The 19,150-nt window shown below is 39.5% G+C and overlaps 2 protein-coding genes across 5 annotated transcripts in view; one reads left to right on the top strand and one right to left on the bottom strand.

Moving 5' to 3' along the window:
• LOC136873673 (N-acetylneuraminate lyase) overlaps positions 1 to 3,454 on the top strand; it is a 71,072-nt gene extending 67,618 nt beyond the window's left edge. The window contains exon 8 of the mRNA XM_067146776.2: positions 3,224 to 3,454. Within this exon, the coding sequence (XP_067002877.2) occupies positions 3,224 to 3,369 (146 nt within the window). The 3' untranslated portion in view covers positions 3,370 to 3,454. The remainder of the gene's footprint in view (positions 1 to 3,223) is intronic.
• Positions 3,235 to 19,150, bottom strand: part of mst (misato mitochondrial distribution and morphology regulator) — a 146,417-nt gene continuing 130,501 nt past the window's right edge. For all 4 annotated transcript variants that reach the window (XM_067146774.2, XM_067146773.2, XM_067146775.2 and 1 more), the window contains one exon: positions 3,235 to 3,372. The gene's annotated coding sequence lies outside the window, so the exon portion shown is untranslated. The remainder of the gene's footprint in view (positions 3,373 to 19,150) is intronic.

The following is a 19,150-nucleotide window of genomic DNA, read 5'->3' as shown; positions in this document are numbered from 1 at the left end:
AGCTCCCCATCGAATTCCATTTCGTTCGCCAAGTTGTTTCCAAGGAGTCCCTCGCCTGTTAAATGGGAGTGGGACTCCATTACTCCCATAGGTCCAAGGCTTGCTTAAAATGTTCTGAGCTCGGTAAATTCATAAAGCAGGATGCTACCCTACTTGCACAGTCCAAGTGAGGATCTCTCCTCTAACGGGTTACGGACCACCAGTGAATTGTATAGTCATAGCCGCCTGAACACAAGGAGGGCCATGACTCAGAATATGTCCGAGATGCCCACTCCCATTCCATAGCAACTGGTATCCCGACTCTCAGGACCACTTACTAGGCCACTCAGCCGTTGCCCATGGTTCACGAACTAGGACGTGACTACAGTAATCCACACCACGAACCATCCATTTTAATATAACTATTAAAAATTCATATCACCTTGCCTCTTCTGCAAGTGTGCTTCAGACTAATCAGTGGGATCGTCATTATCATTGCTGCTTTCGTAGTCACATGGTTGGTCCAATTCCTCATGTTTACTTTCCCTTTCCCAGCGTAATTGTCTTCGGTTCCATCCAAAGCAGAAATAATTTCAGTTTTCTGGATGATATCAGATGTGATTAGTCCCCACTCACTTACGATCCACTCGCAGATTACACAAAAAGATGGTTGCTTGATTTTGCAGCCTTTAGTCATCTCGTATTTATTATTTACTATACAACTTGCATGGAACCTCCTAACATGATTTTTCAATTATTTAGTGTGTATAACTGGAGAATGTACATTATTTTCTAGTACACCTTCATTAACCCTTTTGCACTCAGCCTGTATGCAGAGGTTTCCTTGAAGAAGGTCAAACTAATTTGTGTGATTTTCCAACCAAATTACAAAAAATCCACTCGTAAACAGTTAATAATAATAATAGTATGGCCTCAGCTACCGTGTGCAGACATTTCAAGTTGACGCCATCTGGCTGTCTGCTCGTCAATTTCGACATTCCATTTTACTCTAGGCCCACTAGATGGCAGACCGAGTAAACCGAAACTCTCTTGGGCGTCTATGGCTGAGATTTAATGAATTTTGTCGGGTAAACACCAAATGTGTCACCAGAGATCTTTTACATGCCAACATCGTACGACATGGAGTGTCGAATGGACCTTTTTCCGCCCTTCAAAACTCTGACTACCTCTGCCGGGTTTGAACCCGCTATCATGGGATCCGGAGGCCGACACTCTACCACTGATCCACAGAGGCAGCTACATAAACAGTTTAACACGTATTAAAATAAAATAAATCGTACTAATACAGAAAACTATGAGCATTTCAAAAATGAATATACCTTGGACGTATTATTATTGGTAAAACCAAAAAAAAGTTATTGAACTTTGAAAATAAGTTTAAAAAAATAAATTATGGTTTTCAATGATAGAAAGATCAGACATTATTGCGACTTTACTCTTAGACCTGAAAGAAAGAACATTTAATTCTGAAAAATTTGATATCAATATCATGTGTGTGCTGCAATTCACTCATGAAGCATGTCACAAAGTTATCTACTGTACATGTAACTGTCATCGATGTCAGGTCCTCGCGGTCCGATGCACAGTGAGCAGCTGTGACTGTGTCACTTCCCACATACCGGAAATCACTTTCGGCAAAACAACGTCATTATTACTGTCTAAATAATCTGAAAATTCAAGGATATCGGCCTCATTCGGCCTTGAATATGGCCTAGTATAACGATAAAAAGATGACGCAACCATGTGCAACAACGGAATAATGAGGAGTAACATTATAGTTCGCGAAGTACAACGAACGCACGATATACCAAAGAAATGAAATATACTCTAAACTAAACTGATAGCAAGATGAAAATTGTTGTATTATTAAGCCAACCAAAACAGATCCACGCAATAACAACTTTGAATAACCACAACATAAACATTCACGGTCGACAGATTTCATTTGTAGAAATTAAAAATATTTTGTAGGGCTGGTGGATATATCCGTAGAATAAAATGCAAATTCAGTGCTTTTAAGTTACTGTCACGATCAGCTGTTACCAATTAACAGCCACGCAAATGACCAAAATCCCTAAATAGGACAGAGCCGATGTATCGGCGCCATGAGCTTTCTCGCCATAACCTAAGGCACTGATAGATCAGCTCGATGAGTGCGAAAGGGTTTAAACAGAAACATTACTTTAGCGGGAAAATGCCCCTTGGTACCTTGCGATTCTCAGGTTTTACTGTAATTATATTACTGATGTTACCATTCGAGGATTAAGGAAAGTTTGACAAATTAATTATCATAAATGAAAATATTTTAACACTTTTATAAGAAATTTTATTACTTCAAAACAGCATTATTTATTTCCTTGGGAATATCTACCAGCTATAGAATACAGACATCAACCCAATCATACAACATAGTTCCCCTTCACTATGATTTATATGGTTCGAAATATTACAAAAAGTAATATTTCACGCAGCTTCATAAAGAACCAAAGTAGTATCAAAAGGCAGAAAGATAACCAGCTATCAACAATCATAATAAGGAATGAAAATTCTTATACTGATATGCCTGCTTTAAACACATGGTGGCTGAAACACCTTTGAAATATTTTCTCTCTATCGCTGAGGTCAAGATACCGTATTCTGTATCTACATAACATAGGCAGCATATTGACGGTGTGTGAGCAATAGCTCGTATCCCACAATGTGCTTCCGATCTATTATCCTCCTTAAGAATGGTCACGCCCTCCAGCCACATATGGATATGCAGTCCAGTAGAACAACGTACGTTGTGTATATTTTCCTGTGCTGAAGTGAAGAGGAAAATGAACCTTAAATGCATTGCACTGTTGGAGCGTACAGTACGATATAATAAGGTTAATTTTCCTTTACTTACTGGCATACTAAAATGAACGCAACAAACATTTTTCTGATGGACTACATTTCCACGTGTGGTTGGGAAGCGTTACCAGTCTTAAGGAACATAATGGATAGGAATAGCATTGCGGGATATGAAGTATTGCTTTCACACCATCAATATATCAAATTTAGATATGCTACTATATTCCCACTGTTCTCTTTTCAAATTCAAGAGGTTAGTAATATCTAGGCTTAGATTTTAAAACAGCACTCCTTCACATTTTTAACAGACCCAGTACATCATTTTTAATGACAACACTGAGATGTTCAACCAGTTTTCTTAATAATTCTCAAATCAAACTGATTGCAGGTGGCTGGGTAGCAACGATGAAAGCTGCCATGAATGTTATGACACCCATCAATGTTGGGGCTCCACGACCTCCACTTAAGGCTCTCACCAAAGAACACATCCAGCAACTCAAGGAGGAACTGAGAACCCTGAAGCTAATATCGTGAACACTGAAACAAACAAAAAAAAAGATTTCAATAAAATGTATATGTATTAATAAAGAAAAATCAAATGATTACTGATGCATAAATAGTTCTCCCTTTTTTTTCAGAAAATTGTACTGTTTTTAATACATTTTATCCTTGTTACTGAAATTATTTTGGTACCATACTTGTTTTCTCGCTTTTCAAGGAAGGTTAACCACACTTTTTCATTATAAACTGATATTTTGCATATTTTATAAACTCATATGCTACTTTGTCCTCTATAAATTTCTTAATTTGTAGTGAATATACAAACAATATCATCTTGTAGCAGTTAATTTTATTGAGGTTAGTCTTTTTTTAGGTTAAACCTAATTATTAAGAAGCAGGATTAAGAATGGAAAAGTCCACCTCAACTGCTCTTTTTTTTAATTCACAAGTTTAAAAAATATCTTGAGTCTTCTCTATTGCAATATTTCCTTCCGGCTCTTAATTCATAACCCTTAGCAGTCAAATAAGTTTGGTTGTTTATATAGCTCTACTCGTATCAATTTATCTGTAAATGTATGGGTGTTTAAGCTAGATGGCAGTGGAATACCAACAGATACATGTTACCATATGCTCCACTTCTTTCTTTTTACACATTTTATTGTGTTTTTTTTCTGGTGTTCCTAGTGATATACATGCTATAGATATATTTTTTTAATCAGCAGTGTTTTCATGAATACGATTATTAGTTAAGCAGTTGGGTGCATAGCAGAGTGAAATATTCGTATTGGACGTAACCTATTTTTCTACAGTGTTTGCTGCTTTCTTTGTGTGTTTACTTGCGTGCTAACTGAGATAATATTTCATAGTCCAGTATAGGTTTAGATTGATGCTTTCACAGCCCATAATTACAGACAAGATAATATAGTTTGGGGGCTTTTGCCATGTCAAGAAAAGATTAAATTCTTTATGTTTCGCAGAGAACTTCAGAAGAAAATCTCATCTGTTCACAAGAAAGACTCCTCTAACAATGACGGTTTAAATTTACGTAAAGGTTTATATAATTTTACCCTTTTAGCTTGATAATTACTGTTATCACTGTAAAAACTAATTTAAAAACCAAGTAGGTTTACACAATCACTTTGTTAAAATTCATCCCGACGAAACTTATGATGCTACTCAAAATAACAACCTGAAATTCCTTGCAACTCCATCAACCTCTATCCTCAACACTGCTATTAACTCTAAACCTACAAGTTATTTCCACTCAAATTATAAATATCCAAATTAGGATATCTACATCCACCTACCATAGTGAAAACCCTTGCAGGTGTTTCAGATAGTTTTCATGTTGATGTCTGTGTATATCAGGGGTCTGCACTGAACCCGGCACTGTTCAACATTGTCATCAACTACCTGACGGAGCAGCTGATGACATACCTGCCGTGGATCATACTTTATGCAGACAATATTGTTTTGGTTCGTGAGTCATGTCAGGTGGTTGAGGCAGTCTTGAAACGATGGCGAGCAATACTGGAGGCAAATGGATTAAGAAGTCACAAGAAGACAGAGTACATGTTCTTCAACTTTGCGCAGCCAGGGCAAGCGGGCCCACACAACCGTCTTTCTTGTTGGAGAACCACTGATGATGACCGACAGGTTCAAATATCTTGGATCAGTCATCACAACTGATGGTAATATCAATGCAGATGTCAAGCACCACATCGGTGTTGGTTGGTTGAAATGGCAGTCTCTTACTGGTGTTCAGTGTGATAAGCCGATGCCAGTCAAAGTAAAGGGCCTGCTCTCCTGTACGGCTCCCAATGTTGGGCAAGGTAGGAAAAGCATGACCAGCGAATGCATGTCACAGAGATGTGAATGTTGCAATGGTTGACGGGAGTCGCTCTGCATGACAAAGTGCACAATGAGCATGTACAAGGATCTTTTCCAAGTTGTGCGCATCGGTGACAGGATGGAGGAAAAACAGCTCTGCTGGTATGGTCATGTCAGAAAAAGAAATGAACACCGTTTACTTGAGCCACCCATAACTGCTAATGATATGAATCTCTACTACGATAAATTTCCACGAAGATATGATACATCTGATCCAGGAGAAACATGATCATGAAGATTAGAGTGCGCAGCGGAAATTAAGTGCCATAACAATAATCATGATACCAACGGTTTGGGTTTGGACCGTGACTGGAAATGACCAGCGACCAGGTCATGAACTGGAGATAGACCTCCTAGGTCATACAAAACAAGCATAAGAGGCTACTCTACATACAATACAAACAAAGAAATTTAAAAGGAAGGTTTATTTTTAAAATCAGGAGAAAAGAATGACTCGAGATAGAAAAGGCAAACACATAAATGTACATATATGGTTCTTACATCAGACTTTATTTTCATGTCACCCTTACCAAGACCATGTTCACATGGTGAGGGCCTACTCATAAAACAAAAACTTTACTTACATAGTAGTTGTGTATTACTTTCATCTCGATACAACATTAACTGTTAATAAACTTAACCATGATAGGTTAATATTGTTTGGTCCGTATTGACTGGTCTGAATGTATAATATAACTATTTATAATAGTTTATTTAAATAATATTTCATAAGTTCTCTTTACTCTTTGATATGATGTATTGGGACACAATATTCCTTCAAATTGTAAAACAAAAGATTGTGTCATATTGTGTTTTTCTTTGATCTAACCACTGATGAAGGGAATGGTTGAGATTTCCCGAAACATGTATGGTTTAATTAATAATGTTTCTTTCATTTAATGAGTGTATTGATCAAGGCGGATTTAAATAAACTATTATAAATAGTTATATTATACAACAATAACTCACGACTTGGATTATAAATCCCGAAAAGGGAGTAAATATTTCCAGCAGATATTCATCAAATATATAAAACCCAACTCAAATGTTACCTCTCACACACAATAAGATTTTTTTTTTTTTTTAATCAAGAAGTAGTTAGATCATAATCATCAAAGCCAATTATGGTAAGGTAATTAATGGGCCAAGTATTAAGCATGTACGGAGCGCACAAAAATAAAACGGAACAAGAATTAAGACAAACATGCTTGCCATCTTTTACTTCAAATACAAAAAAAAAAAAAAATGGGAGGAGGTTACGGAGGAATAAGGAGGAAATAAAAAATCTAGGGAAATCCCATAGTTTGTATACGCCCCATTAAACTACTCATTTACACACACTCACACACTTGCACGTATGCCAAATGAACCACAACCGAAGGAAAACTCGTGGTCACGCACATTCACCTACGCCTCAAACAAGAGCAATTCACAAGTCAAATGCTCAAATGAATAGGTTCAAAAGGCATATGATATATGTAAATATTGACATCCCTTTCAAAATAGGAGTAGCAATCACATAAGTACCTTCAAACTTCAGCTGTGTCTATCCCATACAATGGTAGTAAAGCCCAGTACTGACATGGATTATGAATGACAGACAAAGGGAAAATCCACACAAGGAACACACATGCACAATTAATGTACGGACCACTCAGTTGTAGCATAAAACAACGATTACCGATACATATAACCGAGAGGACATGTACCAATACATACGTAGAATAACAAGGTGCATATCAAACACAATCCAATAACTGAAAAACAAATCACCCAACATGAAGGTGGTATATTTCGCTATCAAGGGATCAAGAAATAATAAAGATAAACAGAGAACATCCAGAAGAAAAATGTGGTAAGCACAAATAATAAAAGGAACAGAAACATACAAGGGAACTAGCAGCGGAAAGAAAATCAAATACCTAAATTATAGGTTCAAAGGATACCATTACCTTAAGTGTCCCAAATATAAGAACAATAATCAATCTCTCAAAAGTGCGAGAGGTAATAACAGCATCTTTTAAAGCATTTAAAAATGCGTTTGTAAGTCAAAAACGCCGTGCCAAAATATATCGGGTCCATTTTCCAGTAAGTTATCAATAAGAGCTTTTGTCAAGGAGAAAAATTACATAATCTGGTGGAAAGAAAAACGGAGAAGTGACGATATCATCTCAAGTTGTGAAGCCACAGAGGCCACCACTGAACATCACAGCAAGTCAAAGACTAAATTGACAACAGCAGGAGTCATACTACAGAAAGCTCTTGCCATCAAAGAGCAAAAGAGAGGAAGAGGGCATCCGAAGGCAGCATGGAAATGAATGGCTGAGGCTGCCTTAAGGAAAAGTGAAGTGCCATTAGATCTGGTGCAAGAATGTCGGACATACTCTCTCTGAGTCAGACGAGCCGACCCTGAGTGAGCTCGGGAGTGGCTGTTTCATGGGTACATAGACGGCCAGGAAAATAAGAATTAAGACTCGGACAGTGAGATTAATAGAATACCTAGTGCAGCCGCTCAAATAAGAAATCAAAAAGATGAAATCATATCTACCTCTGAAATCACTAACATAAATACAAAACAAATGCTGCATAACCTATGCCATCATGGAAAATTCTAAATTCCCATAGAGGGAATTAGGTATTTTTCACCAATAGAGCATGTCAAAAACATATCATATGTAAGGCTTTTCAGGCGTTTGCTCTATTAACCAGCGTTTCGTCTTAGGTCTGACACTAGACTCGTCAGAGTGGGATGTGCCAGACCCTACCCACTGACGCTGGGTGTATGCAGGTGAGCTTATCAGAAGCCTATTTATGAGGCACAGTCTGATAACTGCATACGGGAGATAAATCTCCACAATGGAATTATTGCCCGCCTAGCAATTCCGAATGGAAAATTCTAAATTCCCATAGAGGGAATTAGATATTTTTCACCAATAGAGCATGTCAAAAACATATCATATGTAAGGCTCTTCAGGCGTTTGCTCTATTTAGAATTTTCCATTCGGAATTGCTAGGCGGGCAATAATTCCATTGTGGAGATTTATCTCCCGTATGCAGTTATCAGACTGTGCCTCATAAATAGGCTTCTGATAAGCTCACCTGCATACACCCAGCGTCAGTGGGTAGGGTCTGGCACATCCCACTCTGACGAGTCTAGTGTCAGACCTAAGACGAAACGCTGGTTAATAGAGCAAATGCCTGAAAAGCCTTACATATGATATGTCTATGCCATCATTGCGGGAAAACATTCGGCAGCTTTGAAGGTCATATTTCACATGTCCATCCCGATCTCTACACGAAAAATATCACTCAATTATACAGTTCAGAAAGAAGATTACAAGGCTAGAAAAGCGTGGCTGCCAAATAATAGATTATCTGAATAAAAATTCATGTCATAATAAAAGATTATGAGGCAACAGAAGGAAGAAAGCAGTCCAGAATATTATTATGGACCTCTGTGACACTAAAAGATGTAACACATAGGAAATGAGGATGTTTTGAATTCTTTTCAAAATCAGTAGGCATAAAAAAATCTTGATTGCTTAGATGATAACCACAAGATCAATGATGATGAATGTCTTGATGAGGCAGAAATTCACCAGGCTATGAAAGGAATTAATATTGACGGCTTTCCTGTGCCTGACCGAGTTTTATTGAAAGTGGTTATTATTTATTTATTTACATAGTTTATGCCCACATTGGAGCACTTAAATCAATCCATATACACTACAGTCTTCACAATATTAGTTGTAATGTCTTCTCAACTTCCTCTTCTTTTCCCAGAACTACTTTATTTTTTCTGACCTGGCTTCATCCGCAATGGTGTACTGTTTACGTTTGACTGTTTTTAATTTTAGTCTTGTATCTCTACTCAGAATCCTCTTCTCTTTTCTCTCTGCAATTTGTTTCATTGTTATATTCAGCTCTTCTAAATCATTCTGGACCTCAACAAACCAGTTGTTCTTGGTTTTACTTTTCCAAAAGAAACTGAATAATTGTTTCAGTAGTCTGGTCCCTGGTAGTCTTACTATGTGGCTGAAAAAAGGCAATTCTCCTTTTTCGTATTGTATCCACAATTGATTCATTTTCCCGATAGACTATTTCATTAGGCAACAGTCTCCATTGTCCATTTACTTGATATTTTTTATTGACGATTGTCCTAATGATCCTTCTGTGGTTATATAAATAATCCACAGCCTGTTTCCGGTGATTTGACTGGGTTGGGAATGGAATGAATGAAGTCCTCATCTAGCGGCGAGGATAGGAATAGTGCTGAAACCTGCTACACACCTCTGGGGCAATGATTAATGATTGACAGATGAAATGAAATGATATTGGAGAGTGTTGTTGGAATGAAAGACGACAGGTAAAACTGGAGTACCCGGAAAAAAGCCTGTTCCACTTAGGCTTTGTCCAACACAAATTTTTTTATGCCTACTGATTTTGAAAAGAATTCAAAACATCCTCATTTCCTACGTGTTACATCTTTTAGTGTCACAGAGGTCCATAATAATATTCTGGACTGCTTTCTTCCTTCTAGTGAGCGGGATTTGAACCATGGAACCTGACAGTGAGAGTCCGGTGCACTGCCGCCTGAGCCACGGAGGTTCACTGAAAGTTGTTAAGGACACAAAATCAATTAATCACTACTGATCTGCATTTAGGGCAGTCGCCCAGGTGGCAGATTCCCTATCTATTGTATTCCTAGCCTTTTCTTAAGCAAATCTATTATTGCTAACATGATGTTAGCCTGGGGATATGAGCCACAAATATTCAGGAAAGGCCATATTATTTTGATTTTCAAATCAGGAGACTCCAGTGTATTAGGGAACTTGTGCCCCATTACAATATTTTCATTACTGACAAGGATCACAGAGAGGACACGAGAGGAAGCTTACGAGTTACGTTGTAACATTCAAGTCGTGCGCTTGTCTCACTCTCGCGGTGCAGTGTGTCTCATATCCGACGTTTCTAGAAGTTGACAACTTTTGACAGTTTACTGTTTTGTGTGTGTAGTGTAGTGATTTCATGAATCAAGACAGTGGTGGAGATGAGGCTCCCGATCCAGCCTCACATATAAATGCTGCTTGTGAAGAAATAGTGGGAACGGCATTAGATATGTCAAATAACTCTATTCAGAATCCTTCTTTGTCGAATTCACACTCTAGTGATCAGTCTCCCATCCTGGGCCTATATCGTCTTTGTTTTGGCATAAGGTTCCAGTAATATAGGAAACAACCTATGGCTCTTGGACGCTTACTCTATGAAAGTGATTTTCAGGTTCTCTTCTATTTCTCCATCTATTATTTCCAGTTTCTTATCTCCTTCTTCCTCCGAGCAGTCATCATTATAAAGTTTTTCAAAAAAAATTGCCATCACCTTCTGACGACCCTTTTCGTCATGTACTATGGATCCATCTTCTCTTTCTAATGCCTTGATTTTTTCTTGATTTATTCTTTTTGATTTTATTATTCTGTATAATAGTTTCTGATTTCCTCAACTATCTTGTAATAAACTCTCCCCAACATTTCTCCTTTACATCCTTGATACTCCTCTTTACTTGTAGTTTCAATCTTTTGTACTCCACATGTAACCTTTCTATCTTATTCTCATCCTTCTGATACTTTTTTGCTTTTCCTTATCCATTTCTTTCTTCACCTTGTTCTTTTCTTTTATTTCTTTTTTTAAAATTTTGTCTGTCCACCATCGTGTCTCCTTTCCCTTAACCTTGGCTTTTGTTTTCCCGCATACCTCAATCGCTGCTTCCACAGATGTCTGTCTTAAATTGTCCCATTCTTCTTTTTCACTTCGTATTTCCGTGTTAGGCAACTTCCTTTTTATACAATCTTGTAATGCCATTCTTTTATCCTCCTCCTCCACAATTCCCAAATCCTGATCTTTGGTTTCTTCAATACAATTTTAGGGATTTTTACTTGTTTTAATTCCACAATCAATAATCTATGATCACCTTCCATACTTTCACTGGGGATTATCTTCGTATTCATGACGTACCCTCCCCATTCTCGGTCTGTTATTATAAAATCGATGAGTGTTCCATACTGTCCATCCCAACCATATTGGCTGATCTTATGGCTATTCTTCTTCATAAACCATGTGTTCTTTATTATCAGGTCATTTCTGATACAAAAGTCCAACAGTTTCTCTCCATCTTCATTTCTATCACCATATCCATGTGGGCCCAGAACATTCTCATATCCCATTCTATCAGTTCCCATATGAGCATTCAGATCTCCCATTATCATGATCCCATCTCCAACAATATGTGTCGCATCTGAGCCTTTGAAGATCCCTCTTCTCCACAAGGCAGTGGTTTCCTCTTCTAATTTTCTCCAGATAGGATGGATTGCCTCATCCACCATCTTCGCCATTCCGAAGGTCTCCTTCTCTGCCTAAGAAGCTGTTAAGGCCTTCACCCGTAACCCTGGGCATGGGTTCCACGTTGTACCCCGTGAGACTGGGTCCCTGCCTGAACTTAGCTCTCCTTTACACTGGCCTACTGATGTGGAGGATACGCACCCCTGCAACGTGGATGCACCAGACAAGAATTACTCAAGTGAAGGATAGGGAAGATAACCCTATCTTCCTTAAGCCAAGTTAATGGTTGTTTATGATGCCAGAACCAATTGCATATTTTTCCATATTTCTGGGCTTAACACACATTTATATAGAAAATAAATATTATTCCATATTTGGCAGTTTTTATCCAATATTCCTACATATTTTTCTTTCTGCAGTAAAGACAGCAAGGACTTTTCATATTTTCATTGAAAGTATGTCAATGAAGATAAAGTTATCAGTTACAAAAGTAGCCTGTGAATGTGAACCGTTTGAGAAAACAAAGATAGATTTAAAAGTACCTTATTTGCTCACATATAACTCGCCACCGCATATATCTCGCACCTCATTTTTAACATTTGAAACTGCAGGAAAATAAATCCCCACACATAACTCCCATTAGTTTCTGACACTGTCATAAAGACATACGGTACATACACGAAATAAAGCTTGGATATTCCGTGGACGGGCCTACATTAAATATCGGGACTGTACCAATTGCTGTTACAGTACTTTGTATATGACAGTACAAGAAGAAGCTGCATTTCTTTCTACCTGCAGATTGGTTGAGGCTAGCTGTTGTAACAAAAATACCTAACTCGCAAACACCTACCCCAAGGCCGCATTCCTAGCCAATCAGTCACACTCAGCCATCCCTCTCACTCTTCCGCCTTTGTCAATATACTTATCGCTACCCGTCTGGCAGATCTGAACACGTGAACTCAAGTGATCACGGTATTAGGTATCGTCCATCTGGTGTATTGTCAACAAGTACTAGTATTCTGTCTCCATGTTTCACTGTTGTTTCTGAGTTAAATTTTCTTGTGTAGGTCGATCTTTAAGCTATGGATAAACGTGGGAGTTACACGGCTGGTTTTAAACTCACAGTGATAAAATGTGCTGAAGAACATAGTAACAGAGCTGCTGGTCGAGAATTCAGTGTGACTGAGTTTAATGTTCGCTACTGGTGAAAACAGAAAGCTGCTCTAGAAACCACCAACCGAACACGTACGGCATTCGCAAGGCCGAAAATAGGTAAGTTTCCTGACCTGGAAGACGAGTTGCTTCATTATACTACAGAGTTGCAAAATGATGGCTTTAGTATCTCGCACGAGATGTTACATTTCAAAGTGTGCGAACTAGCGATTAAAGGAGAAATCAGCTGTTTGGATCTGAATGTGAGCCGGGGTTGGATTTGTAGATTCATGACACAAAAGGGATTGTGTCTGCAAAGGCGAACATCTCTCTGTCAGAGAATGACAAGTGATTTCAGTGACAAAATCATAGATTTTCATTGCCATGTGATAGGAATCTTCTTATCTCAAATTGACAATGCAGATCAAACCCCGACAAACTTTTACATGATGCAACATCACCGTCAACATGAAGGGAGAATCTAGCGTGCTTGTATGTACAACTGGGTGTGAAAAACAGTGTTGCACTGTCATGCTATAATAACTGCAGACGGAAGAAAATGGCCACCATACGTTATTTTCAAAAGAAAAACTGTACCTAAAGCAAAGTTTCCCAAAGGCATTCATGTACGGGTTCAAGAGAAAGGATGGATGGATCCGGCTCTTGTCCAGGACTGGGTCCGTATGGCTTGGGGAGCATGGCCAACGACACTCCTTCGACGCCCAGCAATGCTAGTGTGGGACAGTTTCCTCGGACACTTGGTGGAAGACGAAGACACGTCTTCAGGAAATGAAAACTGATCTTGCTGTAATTCCAGGTGGACTCACACATTGTCTACAGCCCTTAGATGTTTCCATCAACAAGCCCTTCAAGGACCAACATATGTAAATTGTATGCTGAATGGATTCAGGAGGGGAGCATGAGCTGACGCCAGAAGGCAAAATAAAGAGGCCGTCATTTGAACTCGTGTGATTGGATTATGTGGGCATGGGTTATGGTGTCGACAAACTTTAATGAGAAGAGTTTCTTGAAGACGGGCATCGCAAATGTGTTGGACGGAAGTCAGGATGATGCAGTATGGGATGGTGATGAGAAAGATGCACATGAGAACAGATCGGAGATTGAAGGCGGTGACAATGAATAGGGTAAGTATGCCAGTTGTCCTGCTTCAATAGCCTAATGCAAATTTTACGCTTTTTCGGAAATACAATGTTTCGCACAAAATCCCCACATATATCACACACTGAAAATGTTCACACTTATTTTTGGTCAAAAAAGTGAGAGCTATATGTGAACAAATACGGTATGTTGTCGTAATTTGAACATCCCTTTGAGTCAGGTAGAGAAGATTATTGGCATGATATTCCCTCACTTAACAGCAAAGCATCAACCAGCCCAGTCACTCAGTATTCTACTCCTGTCCATGAGCTTGTTACCTTCAAAATGCCAAAAGAAGCTAAATCTACAATGGTCAAATTAAAAAAGGAAGGAAAAATGAAAGTGATGATGTTTACAGATGATGTATTAGTCTGGGGAGAAAAGGAAGAGGATATCCAGGAATAGTTAAAGGCATGGGAAGAGGAGGTGAAACAATATGGAATGAAATTTAATGCCTAAAACAGCAAGATAGTGATCACAGCTAGAAAGAAGGAGAGACCTACAACAGGGAGAATGCTTGGAAGGTTAGAATTTCAAGAATTTCAAGAACGTGAGAAGTATCATAGAGAAATGATAAATGATAAATAATCGATTGTGGAAGACAAGCAGGAGCATTTCTGAAAAGTGTCGGAAGCCTGGTTTGGAGCAAGAACGCCCATTGGAGAAACAAAAGAGTGATATACAGGACGTACTATATACCTATTCTGATGTATGCAGCAGAAACTTGGTTAATGAGGCAGAGATCCGTAACTAGGATACAGGCAAGTGAAATGAAATTTCTGAGAAGCAGGATAAGAGTGACAAGAACGGATAAGACGAGAAACGAGAAGATTAGGGATACAGTAAAAGAGTAGCCACTACAGAGCAGGATAGAGGCATCTAGACTTACATCGTATGGACACATGAAGAGAATGATAGAGGAAAGGATACAGAGGAGGATGCATGAAATGGAGATAACAGAAAAACGACCAAGAAGAAGACCAAGAGACAGGTGGATAAAAGGAGTGGAAGAGTGTGCACAGAGAAGAGAAGAGGTTTGGGTAAGAGTGACGAGGGAGAAGTAGTGGGAAGACAAGAGGAGATGGAGAGGCTTACGTTCCAAGCAGACCTGGCCAACAGCTGGAAACTGCATATGATGATATATTAGTTAGTTTTCAAATGAAGGTTTGCAACACACGGGCAACTTTTTATACACACAAATGATCTCATATGAGGCCTGGGTTTGATTCCCGGTACTGCCAAAAATTTAAGAATGGCAGGAGGGCTGGTATGTGATTAAAATGGTACATGCAGCTCACCTCCATTGGAAATGTGCCTGTAAAGAACTACACCACCTCGGGATGAGGACACGAGTTTACTTTACCTCATATGATTTAAACTACAGTTACAGTTTATATGTTTATTGTTTAAGTGATTATGTTATCTCATGTTTATACAATTTTGACTCACCCTTCATGACCACTTTGAAACTGACATTGTACTTTGCATCTTCATGTTCTCTCATTTAATCACACTGATGTAACACCTTGTGTAATATAAATGTCTACATGCTAGCCTATTTCCCACATTTTGGCTGAAGATGACGCCAAACAGTGTCAAAACTACTTCCAAGTGTAAATATATGTTGTAAATAAACTATAACATTTATTTGTATTGAAAAGGTGGACCCTTTTAAGTTTCCTACCTTACCTCATATGATGTAGAGGGTAGCTGCAGAGAGTACAAATACCGTATTTACTCGCGTATTAGACCCCTTTTTTCCCCACTTTTACAGCCAAAAATAATGAAGGGGGGTCCAATATGCGATAACGTCAAAATTTTGTGCAGCAAACACATGACTTCTAGGTTATAAAGAGCTATAAATTGTACGTGTAAACATTCTATACTATTATTTAACAAACTTTAAATGTATTTAAGTTATACTGGCTATTTTCATCGGAAGGCAGTATTTCTAAACATAAAAAGACAAAAAATGGTGAACACGACTTTTAGGCCTACGGTACATATAAAAGTCCGTTTTAGTTACTCATATCACGTCATTCGTTAAATCTCATTAATTCCTCTGGTGAGGTTGACGTCAGGAAGGGCATACGGCCGTAAAAACTCGCTACGAAGATTCGTCTCACTTCATACTCGATCCCATAGAAGAAAGGGATAAGGGTATCGTGTTATCATATAATTAAATATTGATGCAAAAGAACTTGATGGCCAGTCATTTGTCTCTGTCAGTTCAGCAGAAGGCCTACCACACAGTAAACTTGATCACTGCTTTCATTTGAATTATCGCCTTGCGCCGCCAACTTCCCTGCCTTGCTACCGGCGTGTCGGCATTCTACGTGACGTCATCTTCACTGCTATCTCTCGTCAGTCGCGTCAGCCATGCTTCATTGTTCATTCTCTTTGAGCCATGCACTGCAATCAAGAGCACACGAGGTCCCGACTATAGAGTCTAAACAGTGTAAATCTATTCCCAGATGGTCTCTGATATTCGCAGTTGGTGTATATGCAGCAGAAGCCACTCCTTCCGAATAAAGTCGTGCTGTAGAAGGCATGCCAAACCATCAGCTTATAACTAGCGTATGTTATGAGTTGTACTTCCGAATGTAATACATAGTAACTGGAAACATTCTTTTGATAACTGCGGCTGTTGAAACACAGACCCTTATTTTTAAGTATATTTCATGCTTGTTCTCTACATTTATCACATCAGCATTTGCGTAAACAGCTGTCCATGAGATAAGACAGACCACATTGTTTAGGTTAGGTATCGTATATTATCGCCCCGATAGTGCCAAAAGTTCGATGAAAAAAAAAAAAACAGGAAAATATGCCGTATTTATGGATATCTACAGGTGTGGCGGTAATGCGTTTTATTATCATAATGTTTAATTTTGTACGTTCGTTGTCTCTTTTTTTATTAACGTATACCCGGGCATGTTTTGTTTGGCGTCTCCGAAAATCGTTTAAAGTACGTGGGGACATAAAATTATTATTATTTGTTAGGTACGTTGGCGAGTAAAACAATCGTTTTAGTTGAATAGCTTTTATCACGTTTTAAACTTACTTCTCTCCAAATATTTACCTATATTGGCCCGAGTTACGAGATGTTAAACGACCACTTTGTTAATGATCTCGCCTGCTGTATAAATAGCAACAACCGCGAATATTTCTCAACTAAAGTAAACTCGTTTCCTCATCCCGAGGTGGTACAGCTCTTTTTAGACACACCCCCAGTGGAGGGGAGTTACATGTACCGCTTTTACCGCATATCAACCTTCCTGCCATTCGTGAATCTCTGGCAGTACAGTACCGGGAATCGAAGTCAGACCCCGGAAAACAGGAACTTCCTGTGCTAACTATTACGCTGGCGGACATTATTAACTACAAAACACAGACATATGATGCATGCTCGCAATGTGCGGGTCGGACACGAAGCTAGGCCTATTCACCTATCTGTGCGACGTCATCAGAGCTGCAGTAGACCTACGCTAAAGAGGTGGACATTTCTTAACTACGAAACACAGATGTAACGCATGGATTTGACGCGTTTTTCATTGCGTAGGTCGTACGGACGAAACTATTCACAAATTTGTGCAATGTCATCAGTGCTGCAATAAGACTTGTATCCGCTTCGAAGCGGAATCGTCATCGTTCTCTGACGAATTACGTTGGGGATCTTATAGGCGAGATTTATTTTTTTCATTTTCTTCGTCTCGAAAAGCCAGGGGGGGGTCTAATACGCGAGGGGGTCTAATACACGAGTAAATACGGTAACTTTTGCAGGATAATGGAAGCAGTCCCACGTTTGAAAATTTAAAACAGCATTTTGTGTGGTACTGTTTCAGTATCAGAATGAATTAAGAATGGGGTAGGGAGGGATGAAAGTGAAATGAAAAAGCAAATTAATGAATTCAGTAGTCTGATACACTTTTAAAGATTAAATGGTAATAAAAGGCAGGGTTTGGTGGCTAAATGTCTATTTCTTTGATAATATTCCATATTTGACCATGTTTAAGAAAATATAAGTGCATACATATATACATATATTTTGACTGTTCTTAATACAATAGTGCCCAACAGTTAAGCATAAGTTACGAGTAAGCAGGAAACAGGAAAAAGACCGCAAATCACACGACATATTCACCTACCAACCTTACGTGTTCGCTCTGTACAGGAAAGGAGTGTTACCTGCTTTGACTAGCGGCGTAACCGCAAGGCCTGCGCCCCATATTCCCTCAGTCGTGTTTGCCCTGTTATAGTGTGCGGAGTGTAGCCTCGTGGTGAACGTGACAACATAATGGCACGCCGCCGCCATTTGGACCCTATTTTGCAAGGTAGAATACACAGCCGCCTGGAAGCAGGCCAGATACAGACAGAAGTCGCCGTATCCTTGAATGTGCCACGAAGTGTCATTTCCCGGCTTTGGAGACGATTTCGAGATATAGGAGATGTTAGTCAAAGGCCAGTACCAGGTTGACCAAGGGTAACCACCCCACAGCAGGACCAATATCTGGCCTTAACCGCCCAACGAAATCGGAGTACATCTGCAAGACAATTGTCGGCGGAGCTTGCAGCTGTCTCAGGGGTTGCCGTTTCCCGGCAAACTGTGTACCGGAGGCTCAGAACAGCAGGGCTGTTTACCCGATGTCCAGCGGTGTGTGTCCCGCTCACTCCAGCATAGAGACAGGCCCGTTCACTGTGGAGCCGTCAACATTAAAACTGGACCATGAATGGAGGCATGTGCTCTTCACAGATGAATCCCCCCTTCAGTTTGCAGAACGATTCCCAAAGCACATTAATCTGGAGAGAACTGGATAGAACATCGTGCAACAGGACCAGTATGGTGGTGGTGGCGTCATAGTGTGGAGCAGCATCATGTTGAATGGCCGTACGGACCTGCACATCTTCATGGGTGGTCTGAGGAAAACTGTTAATGCTCGGAGATACAGGGATGAGGCACTGAGACCACATGTTCGACTCTTCAGAGGTGCAGTTGGTCCAGACTTCCTCTTAATGGACGATAATGCCTGACTGCACCGCGCTGCTCTGGTGGATGAATTTCTGGCTTGGGAAGACATTCATTGCATGGACTGGCCAGCGAGGTCTGCGGATCTGAATCCTATAGAACATGCCTGGGATGCATTGGGGAGGCGAACTGCATCCGGTCAGCCTCCACCACGGACCCTCCAAGACCTTCGCATTTCCCTTTCAGAGGAATGGGTTCGATTGCCACAAGAGCTCTTGGACCATCTGATAGAGAGCATGCCACGTCGCT

The sequence above is a fragment of the Anabrus simplex genome, chromosome 5, assembly GCF_040414725.1.
Source record: "Anabrus simplex isolate iqAnaSimp1 chromosome 5, ASM4041472v1, whole genome shotgun sequence".
NCBI classification, from domain to species: domain Eukaryota; kingdom Metazoa; phylum Arthropoda; class Insecta; order Orthoptera; family Tettigoniidae; genus Anabrus; species Anabrus simplex.
The sequence above is the reverse complement of the archived record's forward strand: the minus strand, read 5'-3'. Positions and strand labels throughout refer to the sequence as shown.